The sequence below is a fragment of the Bubalus bubalis genome, chromosome 8, assembly GCF_019923935.1.
Source record: "Bubalus bubalis isolate 160015118507 breed Murrah chromosome 8, NDDB_SH_1, whole genome shotgun sequence".
Taxonomy (NCBI): Eukaryota; Metazoa; Chordata; class Mammalia; order Artiodactyla; family Bovidae; genus Bubalus; species Bubalus bubalis.
The window spans coordinates 118892736-118916686 of NC_059164.1; the positions used below are offsets into that span (position 1 = coordinate 118892736).

The 23951-nt window shown below is 48.2% G+C and overlaps 1 protein-coding gene across 9 annotated transcripts in view; it reads right to left on the bottom strand.

Moving 5' to 3' along the window:
• Positions 1-649: 649 nt before the first annotated feature.
• ESYT2 (extended synaptotagmin 2) overlaps positions 650-23951 on the bottom strand; it is a 79185-nt gene continuing 55883 nt past the window's right edge. For 5 of the 9 annotated variants that reach the window (XM_044947131.2, XM_044947128.2, XM_044947135.2 and 2 more), the window contains 14 exons: positions 23776-23858; positions 22276-22324; positions 21134-21223; positions 20636-20731; positions 19097-19198; positions 12157-12231; positions 11274-11360; positions 9401-9550; positions 7934-8319; positions 6904-7002; positions 5438-5569; positions 4060-4165; positions 3694-3743; positions 650-3602 (listed from right to left, as the gene is read on the bottom strand). In XM_044947131.2, the coding sequence (XP_044803066.1) occupies positions 3557-3602; positions 3694-3743; positions 4060-4165; positions 5438-5569; positions 6904-7002; positions 7934-8319; positions 9401-9550; positions 11274-11360; positions 12157-12231; positions 19097-19198; positions 20636-20731; positions 21134-21223; positions 22276-22324; positions 23776-23858 (1551 nt within the window). In that variant the 3' untranslated portion in view covers positions 650-3556. Of the gene's footprint in view, positions 3603-3693; positions 3744-4059; positions 4166-5437; positions 5570-6903; positions 7003-7933; positions 8320-9400; positions 9551-11273; positions 11361-12156; positions 12232-15814; positions 15878-19096; positions 19199-20635; positions 20732-21133; positions 21224-22275; positions 22325-23775; positions 23859-23951 lie in introns of all 9 variants that reach the window. The other 4 variants (XM_044947129.2, XM_044947133.2, XM_044947130.2 and 1 more) reach the window with 2 other exon arrangements.

The window sequence follows — 23951 nt, forward strand, 5'->3', positions numbered from 1 at the left end:
GCAGGAAATATTCTTTTTTCACGCGACCTGTGAAATGGCTGTAAGAATATGAAACTAGCACATTCCCCCTGCCTGAGGCTTGCCACTCTAGGAGCCATTCGCAAAAGTTAAACAGTCTTTTTACTTTGTTTTCTCACCTCCCACCATGTCTGACACATAAAAGAACCTGGCATCCAGGCCTGGTCCAGAAGATTATTTTCAGACAGGAGCCTGCCATCCTCTAGGTCCGCCAGCTCTCCAAGTACAGTCGATGACGCCGCACCCCTCGCCTCAGCGCGCTTACCGGCCCCTCCAGGCGGGCAGGCTGGCCTGCACTCGGTGACACTGCCTCCAGGGCTTTCCCTCCTCCTGTTCAGACCAGACCCTCTTTGCAACCTCACAGAGCTCTGGCTTTAAAGACTTGTTTTTTCTATTCATGATTATCTTTCAGAAGAGCTGTTTTCAAAACTCAGAGTCTGAGAGAGGCAGAGAAGAGTCAAATTAAGATGGAAACTAAGGAGTAATATCAGTGATCTGATACAGTTCTGAAAACAAAAGAATTCACAAGTAACATATACAAGTACTATACTACACACACTTTTCAAATTGCCTGGTTCCACACTAAAAATTTTACTTCAAAAGACAAAGGAAGAATAAATCACAAGCGAGGTAACACAAAAAGTTTTATTGAATAAATACATGCACTGTCCTGTAAAATTAGTTGAGCAAAAAGGGCATTTACATAAAAACAAAAACAAACACCCTCTGCCGTGTTCCATCTGCAGGGGGTGGTCCAGCTAGAATGGCGTTAAAGCAACAACCGCGTACAAACAACCAGTGTTTGCATTTGGCTTCAACAGTTCCTGACAGAGGAGGGCTGACCCTTGACGAGGAATAAACTGTGGTGAACTCTGCTGTGAGGCGTCTTCTGTTCTAAGCTGAAGCAATGCCTCACACTTCATACTTTAAGGCACAGGATAAGCAATAAAGTAACAATTCAAATTAACCAACGTTAATTTTCCCTCCATTGGTTTGGGTCAAGGTAGAAAAGTTGAAGTTCCCTTTTCCCAGATGAAGCAGTTAGTCAGAACTGGTGATGAAGGTTCTGAGAAGTGACTGTCCATCGCCAGGATCACGGAGCCCGGGGTCTGGCCTAAAGCCGAGTCTCAGCTGCCCCACTGGACACAAGAGCTTTCCTCTGAACACCCGTCAGCCATAAAGGAAGAGTCCCAGCCTAAGAGTCATCCCTTCCTTTTACAGAGAATGGCGCTGGCTGCTGGGTCTGTCCAGGCCCCACCGGCCACACAAAGGGTGGGCATCGTGCAGCTAACTGGCTTTGTTTGGGTTTTGCACCTTTCGTGGCATTTACTTTGCCTAATTGCTTAAGTAAAGCATTCCATGTAGCACATGCAGCAGAACATGTTGAACAGGTGAAGTGCATGGCTACAAAACCCAAATACTGGGGATGTTGGCAGAAATCATGGGTGTGCTAAATTCCAGTGAGTGTTTCCCTTCTTTTAGAAATTATGCCAGAAGCCCTTCAAAAAACCTGATTTTGGGGGGGAGCAGCAGGTACCTCATGGCTTGTGGGATCTCAGTTCTTGACCAGGGGTTAAATCCAGGTCCCTGGTAGTGAAAGCATCCAGTTCTTAGCACTGGACCGCCAGGGAATTCCCACAACAAACCCACTTTTTAAAAAATCTCCAATAAATCTAAAACCATGGGCAGGCCACTGGATTTAGTAATGACCTGTTTTCCTCCTGCTGCTAAAACACCAGAGTTAGGTGTTTCCTGTGCGTGTCATCAGGCTTGCAGCGCCTCCCGCGCTGATGGAGGAGGTGGTCTCTGCTGGGGCTTCGGAGAAGCTTTATGGCCCAGGAAGCTGCAAGGGCGCCGGGTCTGCACGGCTGCGTGAAACGTGCTGCGAGGCTCCAGGCTCCACCACCCCCTGGGGTCAGAGTGTGAAGGGCCAGAGCTGAGCCCCGAGGGCAGGAGAGGCAGAGCAGAGGCAGCGTCCACAGGCACTTGGGCAGTCAGGCCCCGCGAGCGTCCAGGAGTCCCGCGGGACGAACGGTGAGGTCGCTAAGCTCAGAGCCGCATCTCCCCCGGTATTTGCACAGGGCTGGAGGATGTCCTCGTGGCTCAGGTCATCTGCATCCCGCAGCTTAGAATAGGTAAAGCTTTCTGCACACGTGCACCGTGTTTAGGGCACGCACAGCTGCCGCAGGCTATGGAGTCTCACCTCCCAAGAGGCTTGGGACCTTTATATACTTGGATATAAAACGTGCTTTTCCTAATCTAAGAAGAAAAAATACTCCCAAATAAAAGTTGTATAACAACATCCCAACACTGAGGTCAGTCACGGCATGAGGTGAGGAAACCCAGTAGTTACTGACAGCCTGCGGCCGCCGTGCCAAGACCCCTGGGTCCCTGAGGTGGAGGTGCCAGCTCCGCCCCATGCGCGTCACACCAACACACGTGTGCCAGCTCCACCCCATGCATGTCACACCAACACGTGTGCACCAGCCCCGCCCCGTGCGCGTCACACCGACACACGTGAGCCAGTGGCGGCTTCCCACACATCATGTCCTATCTGCTCACCCCGACCTGTCTCACAGCCTCTGCAGAGACAACCTGAGTTAGTCTTTCTTTTACAGCTGAGAAAACACCGAAAATTCCACAACAGACTAACCGCTAACACTGAAGTATTGTATTTCAGTATGTATCTGTACTGTTTCATGAATAAGTTATAACAAGCAACTAAAAATAAACTTAAGACATTCTATTTTATGTGAGAAATTTCAGATTAGTGCGCTGTGAACCGTGACAATTCTTGTGATATTTTATATTGCTCAGCTATACATTTTTCCTTATAAGCGCTACAACTGACTGCTTATAATACATCTTTATATTTATCAAAGTGTAAATATTTTGCATACATTCTTTTACCATTCATAATGAGCAGAAATATACTAGCATTTACTAATCTTTCAGCTTTTCTTTTTAAAAAGAAACACCACAAAATAGGTCACTGAGAACTTTTTCCTGCAAAGACAAAAATGATTATTTGTAATAAGAATTTAATAAGTTTCAGAAGAAAAAAATAGATATATTTCCTTGATCCATTTTCTCTGAATTTCAAACCAGCATGTAGAGATAATAAAAAATAGTCTATTTATATAGCACAGTACACCTCAGTGATATACAAAACAAGGCAATAATAAGCAGGTCCATACATGGGCTTCCTAGGAGACAGCCGACATGTAGCTTTACACACACAACAGCTGGCCGCTATGCTACGCACACCGTGACAACTGCTGAAATACTAGAGGAAATTTAAACATACAAAACTTAATGCTAATATTGGCCAAATACGCCTAAAGTATCAACATTTTATAAAACCGTCACGGGGCCAGTAACCAAGTACGTGAAATTATAAAAAGAGCATTGGTATGTCTGCGGGGGCCGGGGAAGGAGGGTGTGTCGGTGCGGGGCAGCGTGGGTGTGTCTGTGGGGGTGTGTGTGGGGGTTGTTGGTGCAGGGCGGGCAGGTGCAGCGGGGGCTTCTTGGCGGCGGCCTACGTCACCACGTGGGGCCTCATCCCGTCTTCTGTGAGGTCGTACCTGAGACATAGGAAGACAGCAGACACGTGGTCACAGGGGCCATGCTCCTGAGTGGACTCACGGGCTCCCTGTCTGTCGGGGGGACACTCACCACTGGGTCCAGCCTTTGGCGAGCTCTTCAGATGCTAGACCAACCAGCACCTGTGGGTTAGAAAACGCCTATAGAAGTGGGTTCTGGCAACTTGCACTTTGGGTGTCTCGCTTTTCAATTTTTCTGCCCTTAAGATCTACCCATGACCTATGGTTGATTATACCCAAGAGGCCCTTCCTGTAGCCAACGGCCTTGTGGCAGGTTATCATGCAGTGTCAGTGGAGATAATTCACCTCAATAATGACTCACAAACCACTCACGGCAGCTTAGCTGACGTGGATTATCCATGCACATAAATCCAGTCTAAAATGCACACTTTGGATCAAGTGCTTAATTTTTACAACATGCAGAACTTTTTAAACCTACTTTGCCAAGAAGCCCTTTGTCTTTGGACAGGAAGCCGCCGCTGTTCTTCACGGCCACATCCAAGGTTCTCCTCTGCACGTCTGGCAGTGAGACGCTAAAATCAAAGCTGAAGCAGAAAAAGAGGATCATCATACACTTCTCCATAATTTTGCTCTGTTTTATTGTAACTAAAAACTGACATTTCTGTTTATGCTGCTGCTGCTGTTAAGTCACTTCAGTCATGTCCGACTCTGTGCGACCCCACAGACGGCAGCCCACCAGGCTCCCCCGTCCCTGGGATTCTCCAGGCAAGAACACTGCAGTGGGTTGCCATTTCCTTCTCCAATGCATGAAAGTGAAAAGTGAAAGTGAAGTCACTCAGTCATGTCCGACTCGTAGCGACCCCATGGACTACAGCCTACCAGGCTCCTCCGTCCATGGGATTTTCCAGGCAGGAGTACTGGAGTGGGGTGCCATTGCCTTCTGTTTATGAGTCCACTCCAAACATGATCTTTGTTTCTTTATTGTAGAAGTGATCTCTTTGGCTAGATGTTTAGACCTGGCCCTTCAGGAAGACTCAGTTTCCCGCTCCCCTCCCCTCCCCGGCCCCCCCCTCCCCCCACCAATTATTTCCCAAACACAACAGGAGACTGGAACCCTAAACATGCAAAGCTGACCCTGTGGCCCCCCGGTGTGGACACAGTGCCTGAATCCTGGGGAAAAACCTGGGCTGTGGTGTGGGCAGTCCTGGGCAGTCCAGGCCAGTCCCTCCCCTGCAGACCAAGGGGTGAGAGCTCAGAGCCCTGCATGAAGGAAGACCAGCACCCTCAAAGCAGCCTCGTGGAAGAGGCATCTGCAGGCAGCTCCTGGCGGCTGAGGCCAGAGGCTGCTGGACAAGCCTCCAGCAGCCAGGCTGGCAAAGCAGAGGACGAGGTCGGAGGCTTCGCAGGACATGTGGATGTGCTGGTCTTCCCAGAGCGAGCAGCCTGACCCCCAGGTTTGCAGGTGGGTCCCCAAACTTGTAGTGGCTGTGGCTGACCAAGACCAGCGCCTGCTCGTTGGTCTCTGGCCTCAGTGTAGAGGAGTCACGAGTCAGAAAGCGTGGGGAGCAACTAGTGCCTTCAGCAATGGAGTGTCCTGATTCAGTGGACGTCGACATCATTCAACTTGTCGTTTCCCCGGATGTCAGTGGTGTTTGAGCCACGAGGACTGGGGTCCAGCCACATGTGCGCAGGCCAAGGCTGCTGGGGTGTGGTCTGAGGATCCATGTGGTACTCATATCTATCAACAAGCCCCCAACTACTCACAGGGGGTGTTTTTCGCTCAGCCTCCCCATAGGCACCACCAGGCCTTCCTCAAAGGGCGGCGTAGACCGTCCGCCCCAAAGCGTGGACCATACCTCTGATCAAACACGGGGTTCAGCGTCTTCTTCGACACGTGTGTTTTCCTCCTTCCCGACCTCCTCTTGTCTGGTAACAAATACAGGCGGACGTAGGGATCAGAGCCATCCTCAGAGAAAGCGATGAGATTTCTTGTAACACAGACCAGAGAACACTGGGTGTTAGGGTCTAGAAAAAAGCCAGTGAGCACCACACGAGAACCTACCCCCACTTTTGCATTTATCCTGGCGCTAAGAACTCAGGGAGGCGACTGTCCTCTCCCGTGCTCATGGGCTCCCAGCAGCCACGGAGGTGGCCTCGGCCCCTTCTCCTCAGCCCAGAGTCTGGGGGACGCTCTGACTCCCTGCTCTGCTGCCAACAGGGAAACCACAGCATCACCCTCCACACTGCTTCACTGGCCCTCCCAGAGAGGGGCGTGGCCAGCCTCCCGGGAGGCCCCGGAGGCCATGCAGCCGCAGTCCTCAGGACCGCTCCCTGGCCTCTGCTCAGGCTGAGGATGCCCTCCTCCGCCCTCTGTCCCCCTGAACCCTTCCGTCACAGACACATGCCCACCTCCTCCTCGCCGCTCTTGTCCCAACAACTGGGCCCAACACACCTAGTATTTAACTACAGCTGATCTTGAACTACACGGAGGTTAAGGACCTATGTGGTTCTGTATCCATGGAGTCAGCCAAAGGCAAGTGGTGTAGAGTGGTGACATTTATGACTGAAAAAAAATCTTCCTGTTGGCGTAGCCACACTGCTCAAACCCACGGTGTCCCAGGCTCAACTGTCCCTGCAGCCACTTCCAACTGCTCACTCATCTCGAGGAGCCCGAAAGCCCAGAGGAGGGGCGTCTGGCCAGCCTGCTGCTCTGGAAGCTCTCCGAGGAAGCACCTCAGCAGCAGGAACACAGGAGGTGCTCAGTAAACAAGCACGTGTTGAACTGACCTACGCGCTCACATAATCATGTTTCTAAACGTTACTAATTTTCCTTCCCTGTTTCCAACACTTTTTTAGAACATCCAAATTTTTATATCACCTATTTACATCAGAGCTACTAGTGAGACCAACAAGTCACATAAAGAAAAATAACCAGTCAGCTCTACACCATCATCACTAACAACCAAACACCAACCACAGTGGCACTGCTGTCTGTCGCTGTGCTGAGTGAGTGCACGCCGCCCCGCCCGGGCGTGCTCTTCCTGAAAGACCGCAGCTGCTCCTGTCACGATGCCACAGACCTGCCTGGACTGTTAGCTACTCTGGAAACTGAATCCCCAGAGACACTTCAAAGACAGAAAAATACACCCGTTACTGTGTTCTAAAGGCTCAGTAACAGGGAACGTCTTATAGACTACAACATGGCAGTTTAAGGGAGTATTAAAAGCAAACAAAATGGCTGTGAACAGAAAATGTCATGAAAACCAGGATCACAGTCCCACTCAGAGCCCCGCCTGCCTGCTCTGCTCTGTAAGGAGCTCACCTGCAGGAGTGCACGACCACCACCAGCTTGTTCCTCTGCGAGCTGTGCCGGATGGTCAGCTGGATCTGCCCCAAGGGGGACTGTCCCAGGGTGGTTCCGCTGGGGAAACACAGCAGAGAGTGAGCTTTGCAGACGGCTCAGAGGCTGCGAGCACATTCCTTCCCTCGCATGAGGAGGAGGCAAACCCATGAATGGGAACCCTGTCTAAACTTCTGGGCACAAACGGACCAGCAGGATGCACATTCCACTCAAGGGTTCAACATAGCCCAATTCCTAAAAACTGGGGCCCAAAGTAAAATCAAGACAGGGGCTCTCCTTACAGACATCAACTCTCTGTCTTCCCGAGGCTCCGTCTACCCGGGCACTGCCCGAATCTGTGCTCCTTTCTCGGAGCCCCCGGCCCCAGCCTCGTGGGGATGAGGTCACAGCCCCGGCCCGTCTCAGGCTGAAGCACGGAGCTCGCAGACGGAGGGGCGCTCTCTCTGCACCACCTCCCCCACCTCACACTGAGCACGGCAGGGCAGCAGAGGAAGCTGCTTCAAAGGGCAGCTCCTCCCACCGAAAAGAAAAGCCTAACATCTGAGGCTCTGGGTAACCACAGACTCTGTCCTTATCTAAGGGAGCCATGGACACACCTGTGACGAATGGGCGTGAGTGAGAAATCCACACAAACATCCCCAGACAAAGCGCTGGCTGGTGTGGCAGGTGTGAACCCAGCATGGAAGAGCAGGGCTGTCCTCAAACAACAAACACGCCCCACTGCCACCAGGCCTTTCCGTGACTCGGGCTAAGGTCCAACAGGTCCGCTTTAGACGCTGCCTTCCTGACCTGAGGATCACCCCACTGTTCTTAAGCTTTAAGTGAGCCAAACACTAGGCACCAGAAAACAGCAGGTTTACTCTGAAAGCCAGAGGCTCAGGGAGCGCAAGGGCCACACTGCCTGAAACCGTCTGGTTAAGACTGAGTTCCCCACCCCGGAAGCCCGTGGGGCCCGCGCCGATTCCGCAAGAGCGAGGGCACGTCTAGTTACTTCTCAAGCTGCCGCAGCCTCTGCCGCAGCTCCTGTGTGGCAATGGGCAGCGAGATGTCCGAGGCGATGCTTGGGGTGGGTTCCTTGACGGAGACGTGACTGGGGGAGCCGGCGGGGCCCGCCTGGAGGCTGGAGGAGCTCCGGCCGAGGTCCCTTGGGCCCTGCAGGCCGGCCTCCACGGGCAAGCCTCGCTCCTCCACACCAGGCCTCTCATCGCCCCCGGCGACCGGTGTGGATGGGGCCGTGCCACTGTCACCCGAGCCCGGCGACGCGGACATCTGAGGCCTGACAGAGACTTTCCTGCCTTCCTTGGACACAGAGGGCCGTTTCACTTGAGCCGAGTGCTGGTGGTCCGGAGGCCTCTCCTGCTTCTCCAGGTGGAGCACCTCGGGGTGAAAACAGACACAGGATGAAAACCGCTGATGCTGGTCACAGGTGCACGCGTGAGCAGCTCTAGGGATCCGCACCTGCAAAGTTTCTTCAAATCCTGGCACAAAACATTCAAAGCAGTCTACCCATTTGGCTACCCTACTACATCAAAGAAAGTGTAAAACAGGAGTGTGCAGGCCACTCAACAGCACAACGCGCTCTGGCCTCTGCCAGCAGCCACTCTTGGCACAGTGGTCATAAACTCCTCCTCCACAGACCCCTATCCCGCCATCTTACCAGTGATCATGGAAGGAGAGGCTGCCGGACTCTGAGGGTCAACGTGGAAGCAGCCCCACCCTGCGTGCTCCTGCCACACCTGCTCTGCGTGTGCACACGTCCCCTGAGCAGCCTACACGTGAACCCCTGGCATCAGGGGTCATCTCGACAGCCTGAAGCCTCTCCCCAAGTAAAGCTGCAGCCAACACCCCCAGGGCTATGCTGGCTCCAGGAGTCGGGCTTCCAGACAAAGAGCTCTATGATTTACCACTAGAGACACTGTGGTCCCACCTGGAAAGGCTGTGACCAGGCCCAAGGAGATTGTTTCTACCACACCCTCCACAGACTACTGAATTTTTTAAGAAGCTGGTTCTTCATTTTAATTTGCATTTTAAAAATTAGAGAGTTTTAGCACTTTCCCATATGTTTGCCAGTTTTATTTTCAGCATTTCCTTAGGTACTTAAAAATGAATCATTGTCTATTTTGGACAGAATTTATTTTTCCTATAATCTCTACCATCTTGCAGAGTTTTATTAAATTCTCCCTCTGAACGACTTTTGAAAATTTAACAATAGCAGAAAACTTTATTGATCCAGATAGCAATACTTTCTGGACCAAAGGATCAAAAAAAAAAGACTGGCTGGACTCATCTGAAAGTGTGAGGAAGGGCTCTGGCCTGCTCAACAGCCGGGATCACTGCTGCCATCAGCGTCTGAGCACAAGCCTTGGTCATCGCTCCCCTGAGCTACACAGCCCTGCGTCCAGCGCTGAGACAGTGTCCACCCGGGACCCCTCCCCCAGCCACTCCGGACACTCAGTACCCTGAGGGCGAGCTTCATCTTCAGAGAGCTGTTGGGACCTGAGTTGCTGAGCTGGAACCGCTGGTTCAGGGTCATGTCCTCGCGGGCGAGCAGCTGGCTGAGAGGGATCCTGAGGTTCCCCAGGGAACACTGGTGCTGCTCATCTCTCACCTGCCAAACACACAGAGCGCTCAGCATAGAGACGGAGACAGAAAATGCAGGTGGCCCAAACCTTGGGTGTCAAAAACACACGTTGCCTTCCCCTTCTCAGTCACGTGTCCATACATGAGGCCGGAGGACAGCTCCTCAGGGAAACAGCACCCATCCAGTGGTGCTACAGGGTGTCCGTGCCACAGGGCCGGCCATCTCCTCCTCACAGGCAAAATGAGAATACAAGATGGAAAGTCTTGTCCAAAGGATCCACTACAAGAACCCTGAGCCAGAGGCAACAGTCCACGCAAATCTGAAGACTAGAAAGGAATGTCTTAAATCCTGTGGAAATGGTGACAACACACATTCCTAGTGCTGTGCCGAGTTTCTACTAGAGAAACACAAACACTTATGGAGAGGACACATTTCTAAATTTCTTTTAAGCTTTCTATTCAAAATCTACAATACCTGCTTTAAAGGCATGGCAATATCTGGCTACTGAATAATAACTTTCAGCTTTACCTCTACAACAGGAATTATTCCTGTTAGATTGTCATGCTACAGATTGTTTAAACAAAAAGAGTAAGAACTTTGATGGCTTCATAGACTATACAAAAATAATCAAATAAGTTAACTACACATGAAAACCTAAAAGCCTCATTGCTCATTTTTTAAACTGCAAACACAAAAGCATTTTTATATGAAATAACTAAGTTTACAGAACTTTAAAAGTTATTGTAAATTCAAGGTCCAGTTACTATAAATTATTTTATAAGTGGGCTTCCCAGGTGGCTCAGTAGGTAAAGAATCTGCCTGGAATGCAGGAGACATGGGTTCAATCCCTGGGTTGTAGTGTAAAAATTATATTTTAAAATTATTATCCTGTCTTATTATTTTCTTAAAATTGAAGTACAGTTTATAACATTAGTTTTAGGTGTACAAAAGTGATTCAATAATTTTATAGACTAGACTCCATTAAAGTTATTACAAAATAATGGCTCTGTTTGTCTGTGTTGTACAACACACCTTTATTCTTATTTATGATGCAAAAATTCTTAATACAATCTTAGCAAATTAAATTGAGTATGTAAAAAGGATACTACATCAAAAGTAAAAAAGTTTGCTTGCAAGGTTTTCTAATGTTAAATCTTGAAAATCAATAGAGGTTTACAAAATTTAAGATTTGAAAATCAGTACTGCATTTCACCATATTGACGAACTTCAAAAGGAAAAACCACATGATCATCTCAAACATCATAGAAAAATCTTTGACAATATTCAATATCCACTCATGACAAAAACCTACAGCAAATCAGCAGAAGTAGAAAGAAACTTCCTCCAACATCAGACTTAGCAACAGGGAAACATCAAGGCTGTGCCTCAGGACCTGAAGGAGGCAAAGGTGTCCACTCAGGCCGAGGCCGGGCGGGCAGTGAGGCAAGGGAGGAAGGGAAGTGCCCTGACTGGGAGCAGACAGCACGCAGCAGCGCCCGGGGCATCCGCACAGAAGCCGCAGAGCAAGCACGCACAGCAAGGCTGACGGTGATGCCAACATACACACGCCAGCTGCAGTTCTAGACGCCAGGAACAATCAGCCAAAGGTGAACATGAAAGACGACACCCTCCTGCCCTGCTGCCAACACTCACAGCAGGAACATGTCTGGTGGGCCCATGGTGGCAGTTCTCTGCGTGCTGTGTGATGGGGAGATATAAACACGTCTATGTAAACATGCAAATAAATTACCTCCACTTCGAGCTCCTGGCGCTTGGGATTGTGAATGAAGAAGGTGAAATTTTCCTCCCACACAGGTTCGTTGGTTTTGTACCGAATCTGAAAAAAATGTCCTGAATCAGCTCTAGCATGTTTTCTGCGGAAAAGTGCTCCAGCACTGTGTATGGAAGCCGAGATGACACCTGTTTTCTGGGCTGTGCTGTGCTTAGCCGTGTCTGACTCTTTGCGATCCCATGGACTGTAGCCTGACAGTCTCCTCTGTCCTTGGGGATTCTTCAGGCAAGAACACTGGAGTGGGTAGCCTACCCCTTCTCCAGCTGGGCTGTGCTGCTAGGCATCAACTACGTGAGCTGCCGTGTGGCAGGGGGATGACTGCCAGCAGCTGCCAGCCCAGGTCCCTGCCCCGCCACAGCATGTCATCTGCATGGACAGCCCCTACTCCCCTGGCCTGTGGAGTGCTGCTTGTCAGAAGTTTCTTAAATTAATGGTTAGCAGTCAAAAAAAGGGAGGAATTCCCAAAATGTTTCCTGAAAGTAGCACATGTTATAGCAACAGCAATGTCTTCTATTCAATTCGCATTTCTTGAATTTTAAGTACACCGTTGTCTTTTAAACAAAGTATTAATAGTGCATTCAAAGGAAACTTAGAAATTTGTCCCATGTCATCTACCCATGAAATCAAGCAAAAGCATAATTAACAAATTCATGTCTTTTTCATGCTATTTTTAAGTGAATATATTTTATTCCAAATTAAGTAGCTCATTATCAAATGATTGATTTGAGAATGCAAAACAAAGACATGGAAGTCAACAGTCTCAATACCCGCCCCCTCCCTCCCTTCCCCGGTGCCTGTGGCAGCTGGGTCACAGGGGCCAGTCACAGCGTCACCACCTTACCTTGCTCTCCTGGGCCTTGTGACCGACTGACATTTGCACAAGAGGATTTGGATTGCTGTTTATTTTCTTCCCAGACTATCCAAAAAGAAAAAATAGATAAAATCAATAAACATGTCTTGAAATGGGGATTACTAGAAATGGAATCACTGCTTATGTTAACAGTCATTTCTATTTATTTCTGATACTTCAGCTACAGGGAGTATCTAGACACGATTTCAGTGGAAAACAATTAATTGCTAAGCACACCCCAAAGCCATAATTGTATCTACATAAATCAATGAAACTTGTATTTGCAAACAATTTTAAAACATTAAGGTATTTTACGTTTAAAGCAAGCAACCCTGGAAAAATGGAATCTTCTGAAAATCTTTCATGTTAATTCCCGCTCTGAAAACTCAGGTAACAAACTGAATAAAGTGAAACAAATGGAAAGAGAAAAGCACAGGAAGGACAAATGTGAGAGCCTGTGATTCAGAACAGTTTTTGTGGTTGGAATCTTAAAAATACTAAGGTGTCAGAGGCATGTTTTTACATTTTTAATTTAGTATCTTCTGCTTGAACATGTAGCAATCATCAAATCTTGCTTACCAGCTGCTAAGTAATTTTGACTGGAAGAATAGACATCAATCTAAATTGCATTTAAGCAGATAAAATGCAATGAGAAAAATTCAGGAATAAGTTAAAATGGTAAGCAGCATACTTTAGTACAGATAGCTGATAGAAGAAAACACAGTAAAATGCAACATATATGAGGTTTATTTATAACTTAGCCCCACAAGAAGATGCAGTTAAATATTTGTGTTAGTGGAAATTAATTAGAAGAAAGTCACAAAATGTTTTTAAGTTAAATAATTTTAGAGTCAATCCTCAAACTGCAGCAATGACAGAGGTGTCAAATTTATGATTATTGGAATAAAATATTTCTAGCCCAAACCTACTGTGATAATCTAGTTTCTGGTTCATCTTTTTGATGTGAATTAATTCTGCAAAATGAAATAAACACTGTTAAAAAAAACCCAAGGCTACAGACTACTGCAGGAGAATACTTATTTCCCCCTAAATCCACTTCTCCTTCTTCCCTTAACGTGAGCGCCCTGGGGCTGTGGCTGAGCACACATCCTGTGTGACCTGGATTCTGTCTGAGCCTCCCTTGTGGTAGGTGTGGCCCATAATGATCTAGCCTCTCGCCTTTGTTCTGCGCCCCTTTTGGCTGGAGGCATGGAGCACCACAAACTGCAAGTCAGCATTCGGTGGCATCCAAGGGAAATACACTTCTGGCTCACTTAAGCTACTGCTACTTTTGCGTCTCTGATACAGAAGCTAACTTTATACATTTAATTAATCTCTAAAAAGTAGCCATTCGTTCCTATTTACTGTAGCTTATCTATTTAAATACATTCCCCCAGCCCCTTGTCTAAACTTTCTAACATCTCTGAAAACAAAATGAAATTTATAATGGATGACTTTAAGTGCCTGCTTTGGGGCAGACTATAGCAGAGTGGTAGCTATCTCTGCCTTCCCCAATTTATTTTGCTTATATTTTCCTTTTATGTGTGTGTGTGAATGGCATCCTAAAAAATGTTTATCCTAAGTATTAAAATTCTTTCAGTAAGTGTAAAATAAATGCTATCAAACCTTAACTGGCACCTTATTTTCTTTCTTTGTTGTTTTTGTTATTTAGTTACCAAGTCGTGTCAGACTCATTTGCAACCCCATGGACTGTAGCCTGCCAGGCTCCTCTGTCCATGGGATTTTCCAGGCAGGAATACTGGAATGGGTTGCCATTTCCTTCTCCAGGGGATCTTCCTGACCCAGGGAATCAAACTACAGTCTCCTGTGTTGGCAAGTGGGTTTTTACCACTGGGCCAGCAAGGAAGCCCATGCTTTCTTTCTCAGTCGTATATAAAATAATGGTGTAGAGTTATCCCTTGGTATCTGCCATGGGGTTGGTTCCAAGACCCCGTCAGGATGCCAAATCCAATGATGCTCAAATTTCACTTATAAAACGACCTAGTATTATCCTCTGTATAATTTATGTCATCTCCAGATTATATGTAATACCTAATAAAGTGTGTAAATGCTACATAAATAGCTGTAAACACAATGTAAATGCTGCTATTTGGAGCTTTCTGTAGATTTTTCCAGGGTATTTTTGATCCTAGACTGAACTCGTGGATACAAAATCCGCGGATACCGAGGGCTGACTATCCTGAAATGGATGATATTCTGGATGCTATGAAACAAGGTTAAATCAGTGACTAAGTCTTCTATCAGGACGCAATATTCAAAATGCTTCAGCACAAGACAGACACACAGGGTATAATGAAAATAGGAACTTTTAAAGTCAGACTGTCTTGAATTTAAATCTTAGCTTTTCTCTACTTGATTACTAAGATCTACGTGTATTTTATTTATTTGAACCTCAGTTTTCATGGGTGTAAAATCATTTCCAGAACCAAGTTGTTAGGCTTAAATAAGATAACACAATAACAATTAAAAATATACGTATTCTGCTAGCTACACTGGGCACTTTAAATGCACGATCTCATTAACAGACTCAGCACTCCCACAGGGATGAGGACGTCACCTCCACTCTGAGGAACAAAGCAGGGAGGCCTCTGCTGCCTACTGCGGGGCCCACTGATGAGCCGTTGGCTGTGCAGGGGTTCAAGCCCAGACAGTCTAGTCTAACTGGAGAGCCTTCATCCTAGCCATCACGCTCTGCGGGTCAATAATCTTCCCTTACCAAAGAAGCGGTGAGCCAAGGCTGTGGAGACGTTCCCTCCCGGCGTTCTGGTGAGGAACTACCCCGCTAACCAACTAGCACTCCACAGGAGAGCCACCTCCCCTCCCCAGTGGGGTGTGCTACGGGCTTTCTAAGTCCCGTATCAGAGCAGAATGCTAGTCTTCCTCTTTTGAAGTTTAACTGATTCTTCTGGATGAAACTGATCAAAACCCACTGTTGATTGATTCCTTTGCATAGAATTAAAAGAACTACACTGAACTCCTCACGCATTCCCCTAAATATTTAAGCTTAAAATAAGGCCTCAAAGAAATCAGAAAAAAAAAAAATTAAACATTTTTAATTTAGCCAGAAAATACATGCTCATGTCGTTTTAAGAAGTGGAGCTTAGTTTTCAATATACCTCATTTAATGAAATTTAAAGCTTCTTGAAAGATCTGTCACCCAAACGAGCAGCACCAAAAGCCCGCGGTCGCCGACTCAGAGACGGCCCTGATGCAGCATATTGGAAGAGGTGATTTTTTAATGGGAAGTCACGGTGCACTGGGCACACATTTTAATCATAGTCTAAAAATTGGTTATGATTTTCAACAGAACTTCTATATCACCATTTTCACAAACTCAAATCCAATTCAAGTACAGATGATTTAAAAGCACCTTAGATACTGCTGCCTAAGGCCAACAGGACAAAAGTCTAATTTACCACATTGATATCTTACAAATTTATCATCAGAGTTGATTTAAATTCTTCTAACTACTAAATTCTTTAACAATAAAAGTAGCCTCTCTTCAACTAAACAAGTAATTATGACTCTATTACTTTGTGAAGAATCTGTCAATAAACCTATATGGGTTAAAGCATCATCTCTTTCAATACGTTTTCATCAACTTTCGAAGGGAAAACTATTAGTTTACCTTTAAAGCTTTCTGAATTGCAGCCTTCTTCAAGACATCAGGGTTAAATTCTAATGGGTTACTCTTTCAAGTCAGAAGAAAATGAATATACCAAGGGTTAATAAACATGCAATGAGGAGTTTATGTTAAGGTTAATGACATGAAAACTTATGAGAACAAAAAATTTTTTAAACAAAACCCACCAAGAATTACACAAAGAAACAGTAAATATTAGCTGTAAAAGTATTCTTTATGCCCAAGATTTTCTTAGACTAAACCTTTAATCTGTAAATATCAAAGCAGATCAGCCTTTACATCACTGTTCTTTTCCTCCCATCCCTCTTGTCTTTGGGATTTGAAAAATCCAAAAATGACACCCGAGGAAAGGGTTCTGTTTGCTATCCTTAGCTTGAACAAACCCTAGGATTTGTCCCTTGAAAAAAATCGTAAAGTTTCAACCATAATTAAGCTGAAGGTTTCATCTAAAGTACAAATCAATGGGCCAGAGACGTCCCAACTGCTCTCAAGCCAATCATATCCTGGAAGAGCAAATGCTACCTTTCTTCCTTCTGAACTTTATCTTCTCATGAAAAAAAATCACAGCAAAGATGGGACCTGATCTACCTCGTCCCCCACTCTTCTACAAGCATACAATGCAGAAGCGGATCAGATCATCTCAAAAGCTCCCCCTCGCTTTAAAGTTGTACTATTCTATTATTATTATTACGGGTTTTATGTCCTACTTTTTTTGATTTTAAAAACTCATTACTTTATTGCCCTCAAAAAGTCAAGATAGAGTTGTTTTGCAAGATCCTTTGAGGATTAACATTTAAGATGAAAGATTTTATCACCTGAGTTGGAATTAACGTCAAATTGAGTGTTATTCTTTATGAAGCACCCTGGAACATTGAGTCCAGCAGATGCCCTTGGGGCAGGGCTGGGCCGGGCTGGGAACTGCAGCCCTGAGGTTGAGGAGAGCTGAGTGCAGACATTGAGAACCCGCCCTACAGCTAGCTCCCTCTCTACAGACGTGACCTTACTGCATGCGTGTTATTCCAGCGTGCACCAGCTGACGTGATGCAAGGAGAGAGGCTCTGGTGTGGGCTAAGCGAGCAAGAGGAGCCATGTGAGGGCGTGGGAGGCTGCCCAGGCCAGGGGTGTGACAGAGCAGGTGGACAGAGCTCGGTGGGGGCCCAGCGTGAAGCCTCTGGACGTCACTGCACTGCCGGCACTGGGGCGACTCACCACCAATAGTCACCTGCGCTGTTTCCAAGCGAGAGCTGAAATTACTTTTAACAGAGTGTGGAGGAGCACCTCGCCCAAGGGCTCCACGTCACAGCCAGGATCTCTACGGATGGAGTGGGCGTCAGTGCGAACAACACTCCTCTCAGATGGACTCCATAGACAGCACTATGAACTCACAGACTTACTGAAGTGGTAACAAGTTCACTTTATATGAGGATGGACTAGACAGGAGGGTGGAAAACTGGGCTCTGGGTCACACGGCTGAGTTCAGATCATCCTGGCTCTGCGGATTCCTAGAGGCAACCCTGGTCTCTAATCTCAGCACCTCATCTAAGGAGGGATTCCACTGGCCCGAGACGCAATGAGCTCTGCACGCAGAGCCCTTGGAAAGTGCTCCGGAGATGCATGTGGTCACAGAGGCCTCTGGGGGTCAGAAAACACCCTCTTGTTCCTCTGGCCAGAGGAGAAGGTCCAAGTACTGAGGCCACAGGATAAAGAGGCCCTTTCCAGCTGGGGAGCAAGGTCCGTGTGCTGAGGTTTCCAGACGGGACCGGGGGTGAGAGCACACTCACGGGGCTGGACAGGAGGAGCGTTTTCGAGCAGCAGAAGGTACCAGGGTGTGGGGCTGGCAGCCGCCCAAAACCTCCGCTGGAAATAGCAACAGGCTCAGCCTTTGGGGACAGCTGACATAGGGACAGATCCACAACATACTGAAAACCAGAGGGGGAAGAGATCAATCTATCCAGATTCGTTTGCAGGACTTTTTGGTGACACCTATATTTGAATCCAAGCCGAGTATGTGGTTTTGATAACTCAGGAGGAAAGGTAGTTTGGATCAATCAACACCTTAGCTAAATATAACAAAGCAATTAAAAAAATCCCGACACAAGGGCAGAAGCACTTCCTATAAAAGGAGCAGTCACAGAAAACAGTAACTATACAGCCAGCTTGGCTGGCACAGGCAGCAGCTTCCAGCACAGGCCCCACTGGGACACTCCTGGGAGTGACCAGAAGCAGCAGCCAGAGGCACAACTGCCTCCTCCTGACCCCCCAACAGCTGCTCGGGGGCGGGTGCTGCAGGAGACAGCAGCCCACCTGCCCCTCGTTTGGCTTGACTGTCTTCACCCATCAAATGGGACAAAATGCTGCTTCTTTCAGTTTTGCTCCCCGCCCCTTCGTTTTAAAAATAAGAATAAACTGAGTATGCATGCTGAAATAAAAATGAAAACAAGTGAAAATGAAACAAATGAGCTTTAAGGAATCTCACTAGTTATTGAATTAAATCAATAATTAGTTTCTAGACTAAGGACTAAGCCATTGGCTTCCTCTGAGCCCAAAGCAAGTGAAAATAACTCTGCTAAAAGGACCAAAACAGTGCCAGGAATCAGGCTCCAGAGCACGGACTCAGGAAACACAGGCATGAAAACCACTTCCCAGATACAGGCCAGGAACTACCCACCCCAGGAATTCTTGAAGCTCCTTAAAAGCAGCGAATCGCAAAGTCAACATACACTTCTTCCCCCTAGGAGCTCCGGGTACACGGGGGAGAAGGCACATCTTCAGGCAGCAGTGAGTTTCTGTCTCACCCACTGTTCCCGGGGCCTCGGGGACTTTATGGAAAGCCAGGCTCTGATACCCCTTGTGTCTGGTCAGGAGGAGAAAGCAGATTTAAGGAAGATTTCTGAAAGCTTGCAAAGAAATATTTACATCTCACATTGAGATGAACCGTAAGAAAATCCATTTTAATCATTATGGTTTCACTGTTTCCTCAGATGATTTTTTTAAAAAAAAATTTCAGGGCCAGGAGCAGCGTCAGAGCCCAAGGCTCCTCCATGGCTCATCCGGCTGGTCCACCTCGGTATCAGATGCAGTCACCAATGTTAGTTAAAGCAGAGTTACGTTTCACAAAACAGGCACGAAAGCAACACTCACAGGAACTGAAATCATGCAAGACTGAAGGCATGCACGTCATTCCGGCACTGACAGACGGCATTAGTCTCCAGTCCACATTCTAGCAGTCTCCACCAAACACAAGAAGGAGGAACGCTGAGAACTCACAAATAGTGCTCTATAGACTGAGGCAGTATTTTCACAAAACACTAGTCCCGACGCTCGCCTCTCTTTTAAGTAGCCACACCCAAAGTTTCCCTCGTAGATACTCTTGGGAAAGTGGAAATGGGAGGAGAAAGCAAAGAATGGTGGATTGTGGTCAATGGAGGCACGGAAGCACTGACCCACGATGCAGCAGGCAGAGTCAGAGAGCCGCACGGAGACGCGGGGACGCCGCACACTCCCGTCCCAGCAGGCCCTGGGCTGAGGGTCTGCTCAGGGTCCTCTGCCTCTGACGGCCAGAGCACACTTCATGCACAAAGTGCCCTTTCCATAGCAGGTTAATACGCTCACTTTTCTTTCTGTCCCTTGCTTACGTGACATCATTCCGTTTTAATTTAATTTAATGTGACAAAACACACAGCTCTCAAGAGAAGCCAATTCACCACCACTTTCCTCTGTTCTAAAATATACAACAAACTCACTCCCATCAGGCATTATAAAAGACTTTAAAACTTAAATTGTGGTTAAAAACAAAAAGTTCTACCGTACAAGTCATTCTGCAGAAAGGTTAAATCTTCACTGAAAGAAAGGGTACAATTATACACATTCATAAACACAGTTCAGTTAACATCTTTGCAAAATGAAAAATACAGATGATCAATCAAATTTTAATTGTTAAAAATTTTAAATAAAACAGAGATGCACAAAATACATTGAGTTTGCTTTTGAGCAAAACCCAAGTAATGTACCATTTAAACCCTGGAGAGGTGCTGAACAGAATTAGGGTGTGCATTTCATGAGGTAAAGGGACAGGGTGGTGTGAGCACGGTCAGGCGGGACACCTAGGCGCCACCCACAACAAGGGTGCACCCGGGGGCACACACGGGCACTCAGGTGACTGGGCACTGAGTATCATGTCATCTCAGGAGGAAACACCCTGCCTCTGGAGACAGCAGTCTTTAACAAAACTGGCCTCCAACACGATGAAATGGAGCAGACAGGCCATCTGTTGAACAGGTAGACGGGCTCTAAAACATGCTGTCGCAACGGTGAACTCTGATGACAAGCCAGTGCCCTCAGCGTGGAGGCAGCGCCGCAGCAGGGCTGGCTCGCCGCCTCCTCTCCGAGCGCTGCCACCGCCTGTGAAACTGTCCTCCGCGGTGCGAGCCTGGGGCCAGAAGCCGTGCGCAGGGCATCCCTGCGCCCATGCGGCCCCTCACCCCGCCATGCCACGGCCGGGGGGATGCCAAAGGGATTCGATTTTCATCTTCGGGCATGAATTTCAGTAATTAGCACTTCTCCACAGGGTATTTTCTTTCCTAACTACTAAGTCCTTCTTTTCCTGTGTGCTAAAACACGTCAGCTAGTTCTGATCACCCTGGGTAAGCCAGTAAGGTGGGGACGTAACACTACATCCATGAAGGGAGTGCACCTGCATCCCCTCCACCGCTGCTCTCCCGGGCTGCAGGGTAGGGAAAGCACAGCAACACACGCAGAGCACACGGCTAAACCCAGCAGGAGCCGCTGCCAGAAACCAGCACCTACCGGAAGGTTCCGGGCCGAGTCCAAGTACAAGATGAGCAGTGAGGAGGACAGCCCGTCATTGGCTTGGTCTTTGTCAGCTCTGATGTCTGTCAGCACCTACAGAGAAAGGGAAAAGCCTCAGCAGGTGGGTTTCCAAGCTTCCTGTTTCTATCTAATTATGCCTACACTGCTCAAGAAAACAAGGGAGATGGGGAACTAAGCATCCCATACACGCAGTACAGAGAATGAACACAACAAGGTTCCACTCAGATCAAAGTGCTCAGGTGACCTGAGGCTCCCCAAGTCCCTGCAGGGCACCCAAGCACGAGCCCTGAGACCTCCGAGAGCCTGCGGATGCCTGTAAACTCCCGCTGGCTCTAATCTGTGCCGATGCCACCTCGGTGACTCACAGCATGAGAGTCACGTTACCGATCCGAGTTTGTAAGGGAGCAGCAGCACAGTTTCAGGCACCACTCTTAGTGCCCAGGACTGCGGGCTGCCGTGGGGCCCCTCCAGCACCTGCTCAAGGTTCGACGCGTCGGGCATGAGTGTGAGCCACTCCAGCTTCAAGTGCAGCTTCCCTCTGGGCACCTCATCCAGGGTGAACCACTGCGGAGAAAGTGAGACCGGTCAGCCAAAGCCCTCCTGATCAGACACATGAGCTGAGCAGTCTCTACAAACCCAGAAGGCCCGAGTCCTGACACTTTTAGCTCCAGGCCTGAGAAGGAGCTGCTGGCCCCAGAAACTGACAGCAGGGGCCGCTCTGTGTGTTAACTCACTGACTCCCAGTGCCATCCCTGTGTGACATGCAAGGACTCAAACGTCCTCTCGTACCACCCAGCGCTACCAAGATTCTATGTATGGACATCCATAGCATTTAGGGGCCAAGAAAAAATATAATGTTGATCCCAAGTACTGAATTTCAGTATCAGACATGCTAACAAGTGTGCTTTTCCTCATGACTGTATAACAATAATTGGTTCACACTCGTTTCAGCTTAAAAGCCATCAAGCTGTTAAATGAGGACGGCGCTCAAACACTCGGCGTTAGGAGAGACGTCCAAGTGCAGGGCGTGTCTGGTGGGCCCGACGAAGCACACAGCACACGCGATGGTAGGACAAACTGCAGACGCCTGTCTAGGGTGTGCTGTGTGCAGCTGAGAAGAGTTCTCAACAGAGATTTGCTTAACTGCGCCTTACTTATCCAAGTCTTACCCATCTTTTAGCAGCCATCACAAACTTCCTTCCTTATCCTTTTTATTCTGATAGCAGCATCTTGCTTGAAGCAGCGTCTGTGGCTGTCAGTTCATGATGCGTTTGTGGGTGTCTTTCCTGGGACAATGTCTCATCAACTGCACTGCGCCGCTCTGCTATGACTCCCAACTACCTTTTAATGCCCGATTCTCGGGAGCTTCTACCAGACTCTGCCCTGACTCCGAAGCAGACCATGCCTGCCTGAAACAAAGTGGGTGTGTGTGTGTGTATCCTTGAGGATTTTGTGCTTCTGGCAGGTGCTGACTTATTTTCACTTCGCTGGGACTGGAAGGCCTACGTTCTCAGCGTCTGTGAGCGGCTGTTAAGTTCTCAGACCACCAGGGATGGTGGCAGTGGGTACTCGCCATCAACACTCACGGAATAGAACAATACTCAAAGGAAACTTACTTCATCTAAAAGGCGCTCCTTTTCAACTTCAATAAGATCAATCATAAGACTATAGAAATAACAATACAACAACTTTAGAACACAGAAAACCACTTCTGAAAACTGAAATAAACTTAAGCATTACTCTATGAAAAAGTACTCCAGAAAAGCAACAGAATGCTACAGTTTATCAGGAAACAAGCTTCATCCTCCAAGCTTCCTCAAGCTTCCACCCAGGTGTGAAGTGAGCAGGGAACACGCAGCACGGCACGGCTGAGGTCAGGGATGGGAACGCTGGTCCTCCCCACAGGCAGTGAGTGGTCTGGAGGCGCCCCGGGCATGTGAGCATGTCTACAGGGGAGCTCCGGGGCGGGGCGGGCAGGTCTACAGGGGAGCCCTGGGGCAGGGTGGGCGTGTCTACAGGGGAGCCCAGGGTGTGCGGGGCAGACGCATTCGACCAGGGTGGGTGGGACATGCTCTCTCTGAGCCACACCCGCTGCTCCGGATGGGGCTCCGTCTAGGTGTGCTGAATCAGGCGCTGACCACCTTTCTAGCCCTGCTTCCTCAGCTCTGACCGGCACCTCTAGGGCCGTGCCTCGTGCCTGGAACGACCCCGAACAGCCCGTCCCATTTCCCTCAATAGTCCTGCTCTGCTGGGAAGCGTGAGGCGGCAGGAGCCAGAGCCGAGCAGGGCGGGACGATCGCACGCCCGTCTTCCGCAGCCCCTCCTCTCTGTCCCTGCGCGCTGCCCCGCACGGCCCCGGGTCCCCTGCTCCACTACAGACTCCCGGGGCCCAGCCAGCCCCCGGACTCAGCCCCTGACACCGGAATCTAACAGAGGCGTTACTGCAAATCTCATCTGTTCGTTGCCTTGCCTACAACCTTTTGGTTGTTCTTCGATAAAGGGTCTCACAAACGAATTCTGAGGTCACAGCCTAACCCACAGGCCATCCTTGATGAAACCAGAGCTGATCAGTGTCATTTACCCTTCTATCTTTTTTGCCACAAGAAATTCAGTTATATAGGCTAAAGTGTGTTTTTTGATAGTTCATATTTTTTCAGCTGTACACGTTCAATTTAAGTAAACAAGTCAGTATTTATTTTACCAATATATAGGCACAATGTAAATTACTATCTATCTCCACCCCCACAGGCCAATAACAAATCAGAAGTTCACAAACCTGTTTCTAGAGCCTGGAGCCCAGCGGCCTGCTGGGTGCAAGGCTGGGGAGCTGGGCTGCGTGCGGGGCTGCAGCTGGTGGCTGAGCACTTAAATGGGGCAGCACAGCCAAGAAAGTGAATTTCAAGCTTTGTTTAACTTAGCTTTCCTTGTCTTACTTAAATGTAAAACTTGTTTTAGGAACAAAAAACATGTTTTAAGAGGTCTAAGGTGAAACAAACCTAGCATCAAAAAGCCATTTTAACACACATGTAACATGTAATAAACCTGGTCTGATGTTACAAGTTTAAGAATGACTATCAAAGAGGAAGAGTCCACACCCTCAGTCACGGAGGACTTACCTTCCGAGGAAGTCATCCTTGTCTGGGTCTTCGTCAAAGAGCTCGATCTCCAATTCCTGTCCGGGATGTTCATAGACCAGAGCCTGGAAGGTACCAGTGCATGGCTGTCTCACCCTTACGAGCGTCTGTTCTGAGTCGTAGCCGCAGCTGACATCGGCGCCAGCGGCTGCTCCGCG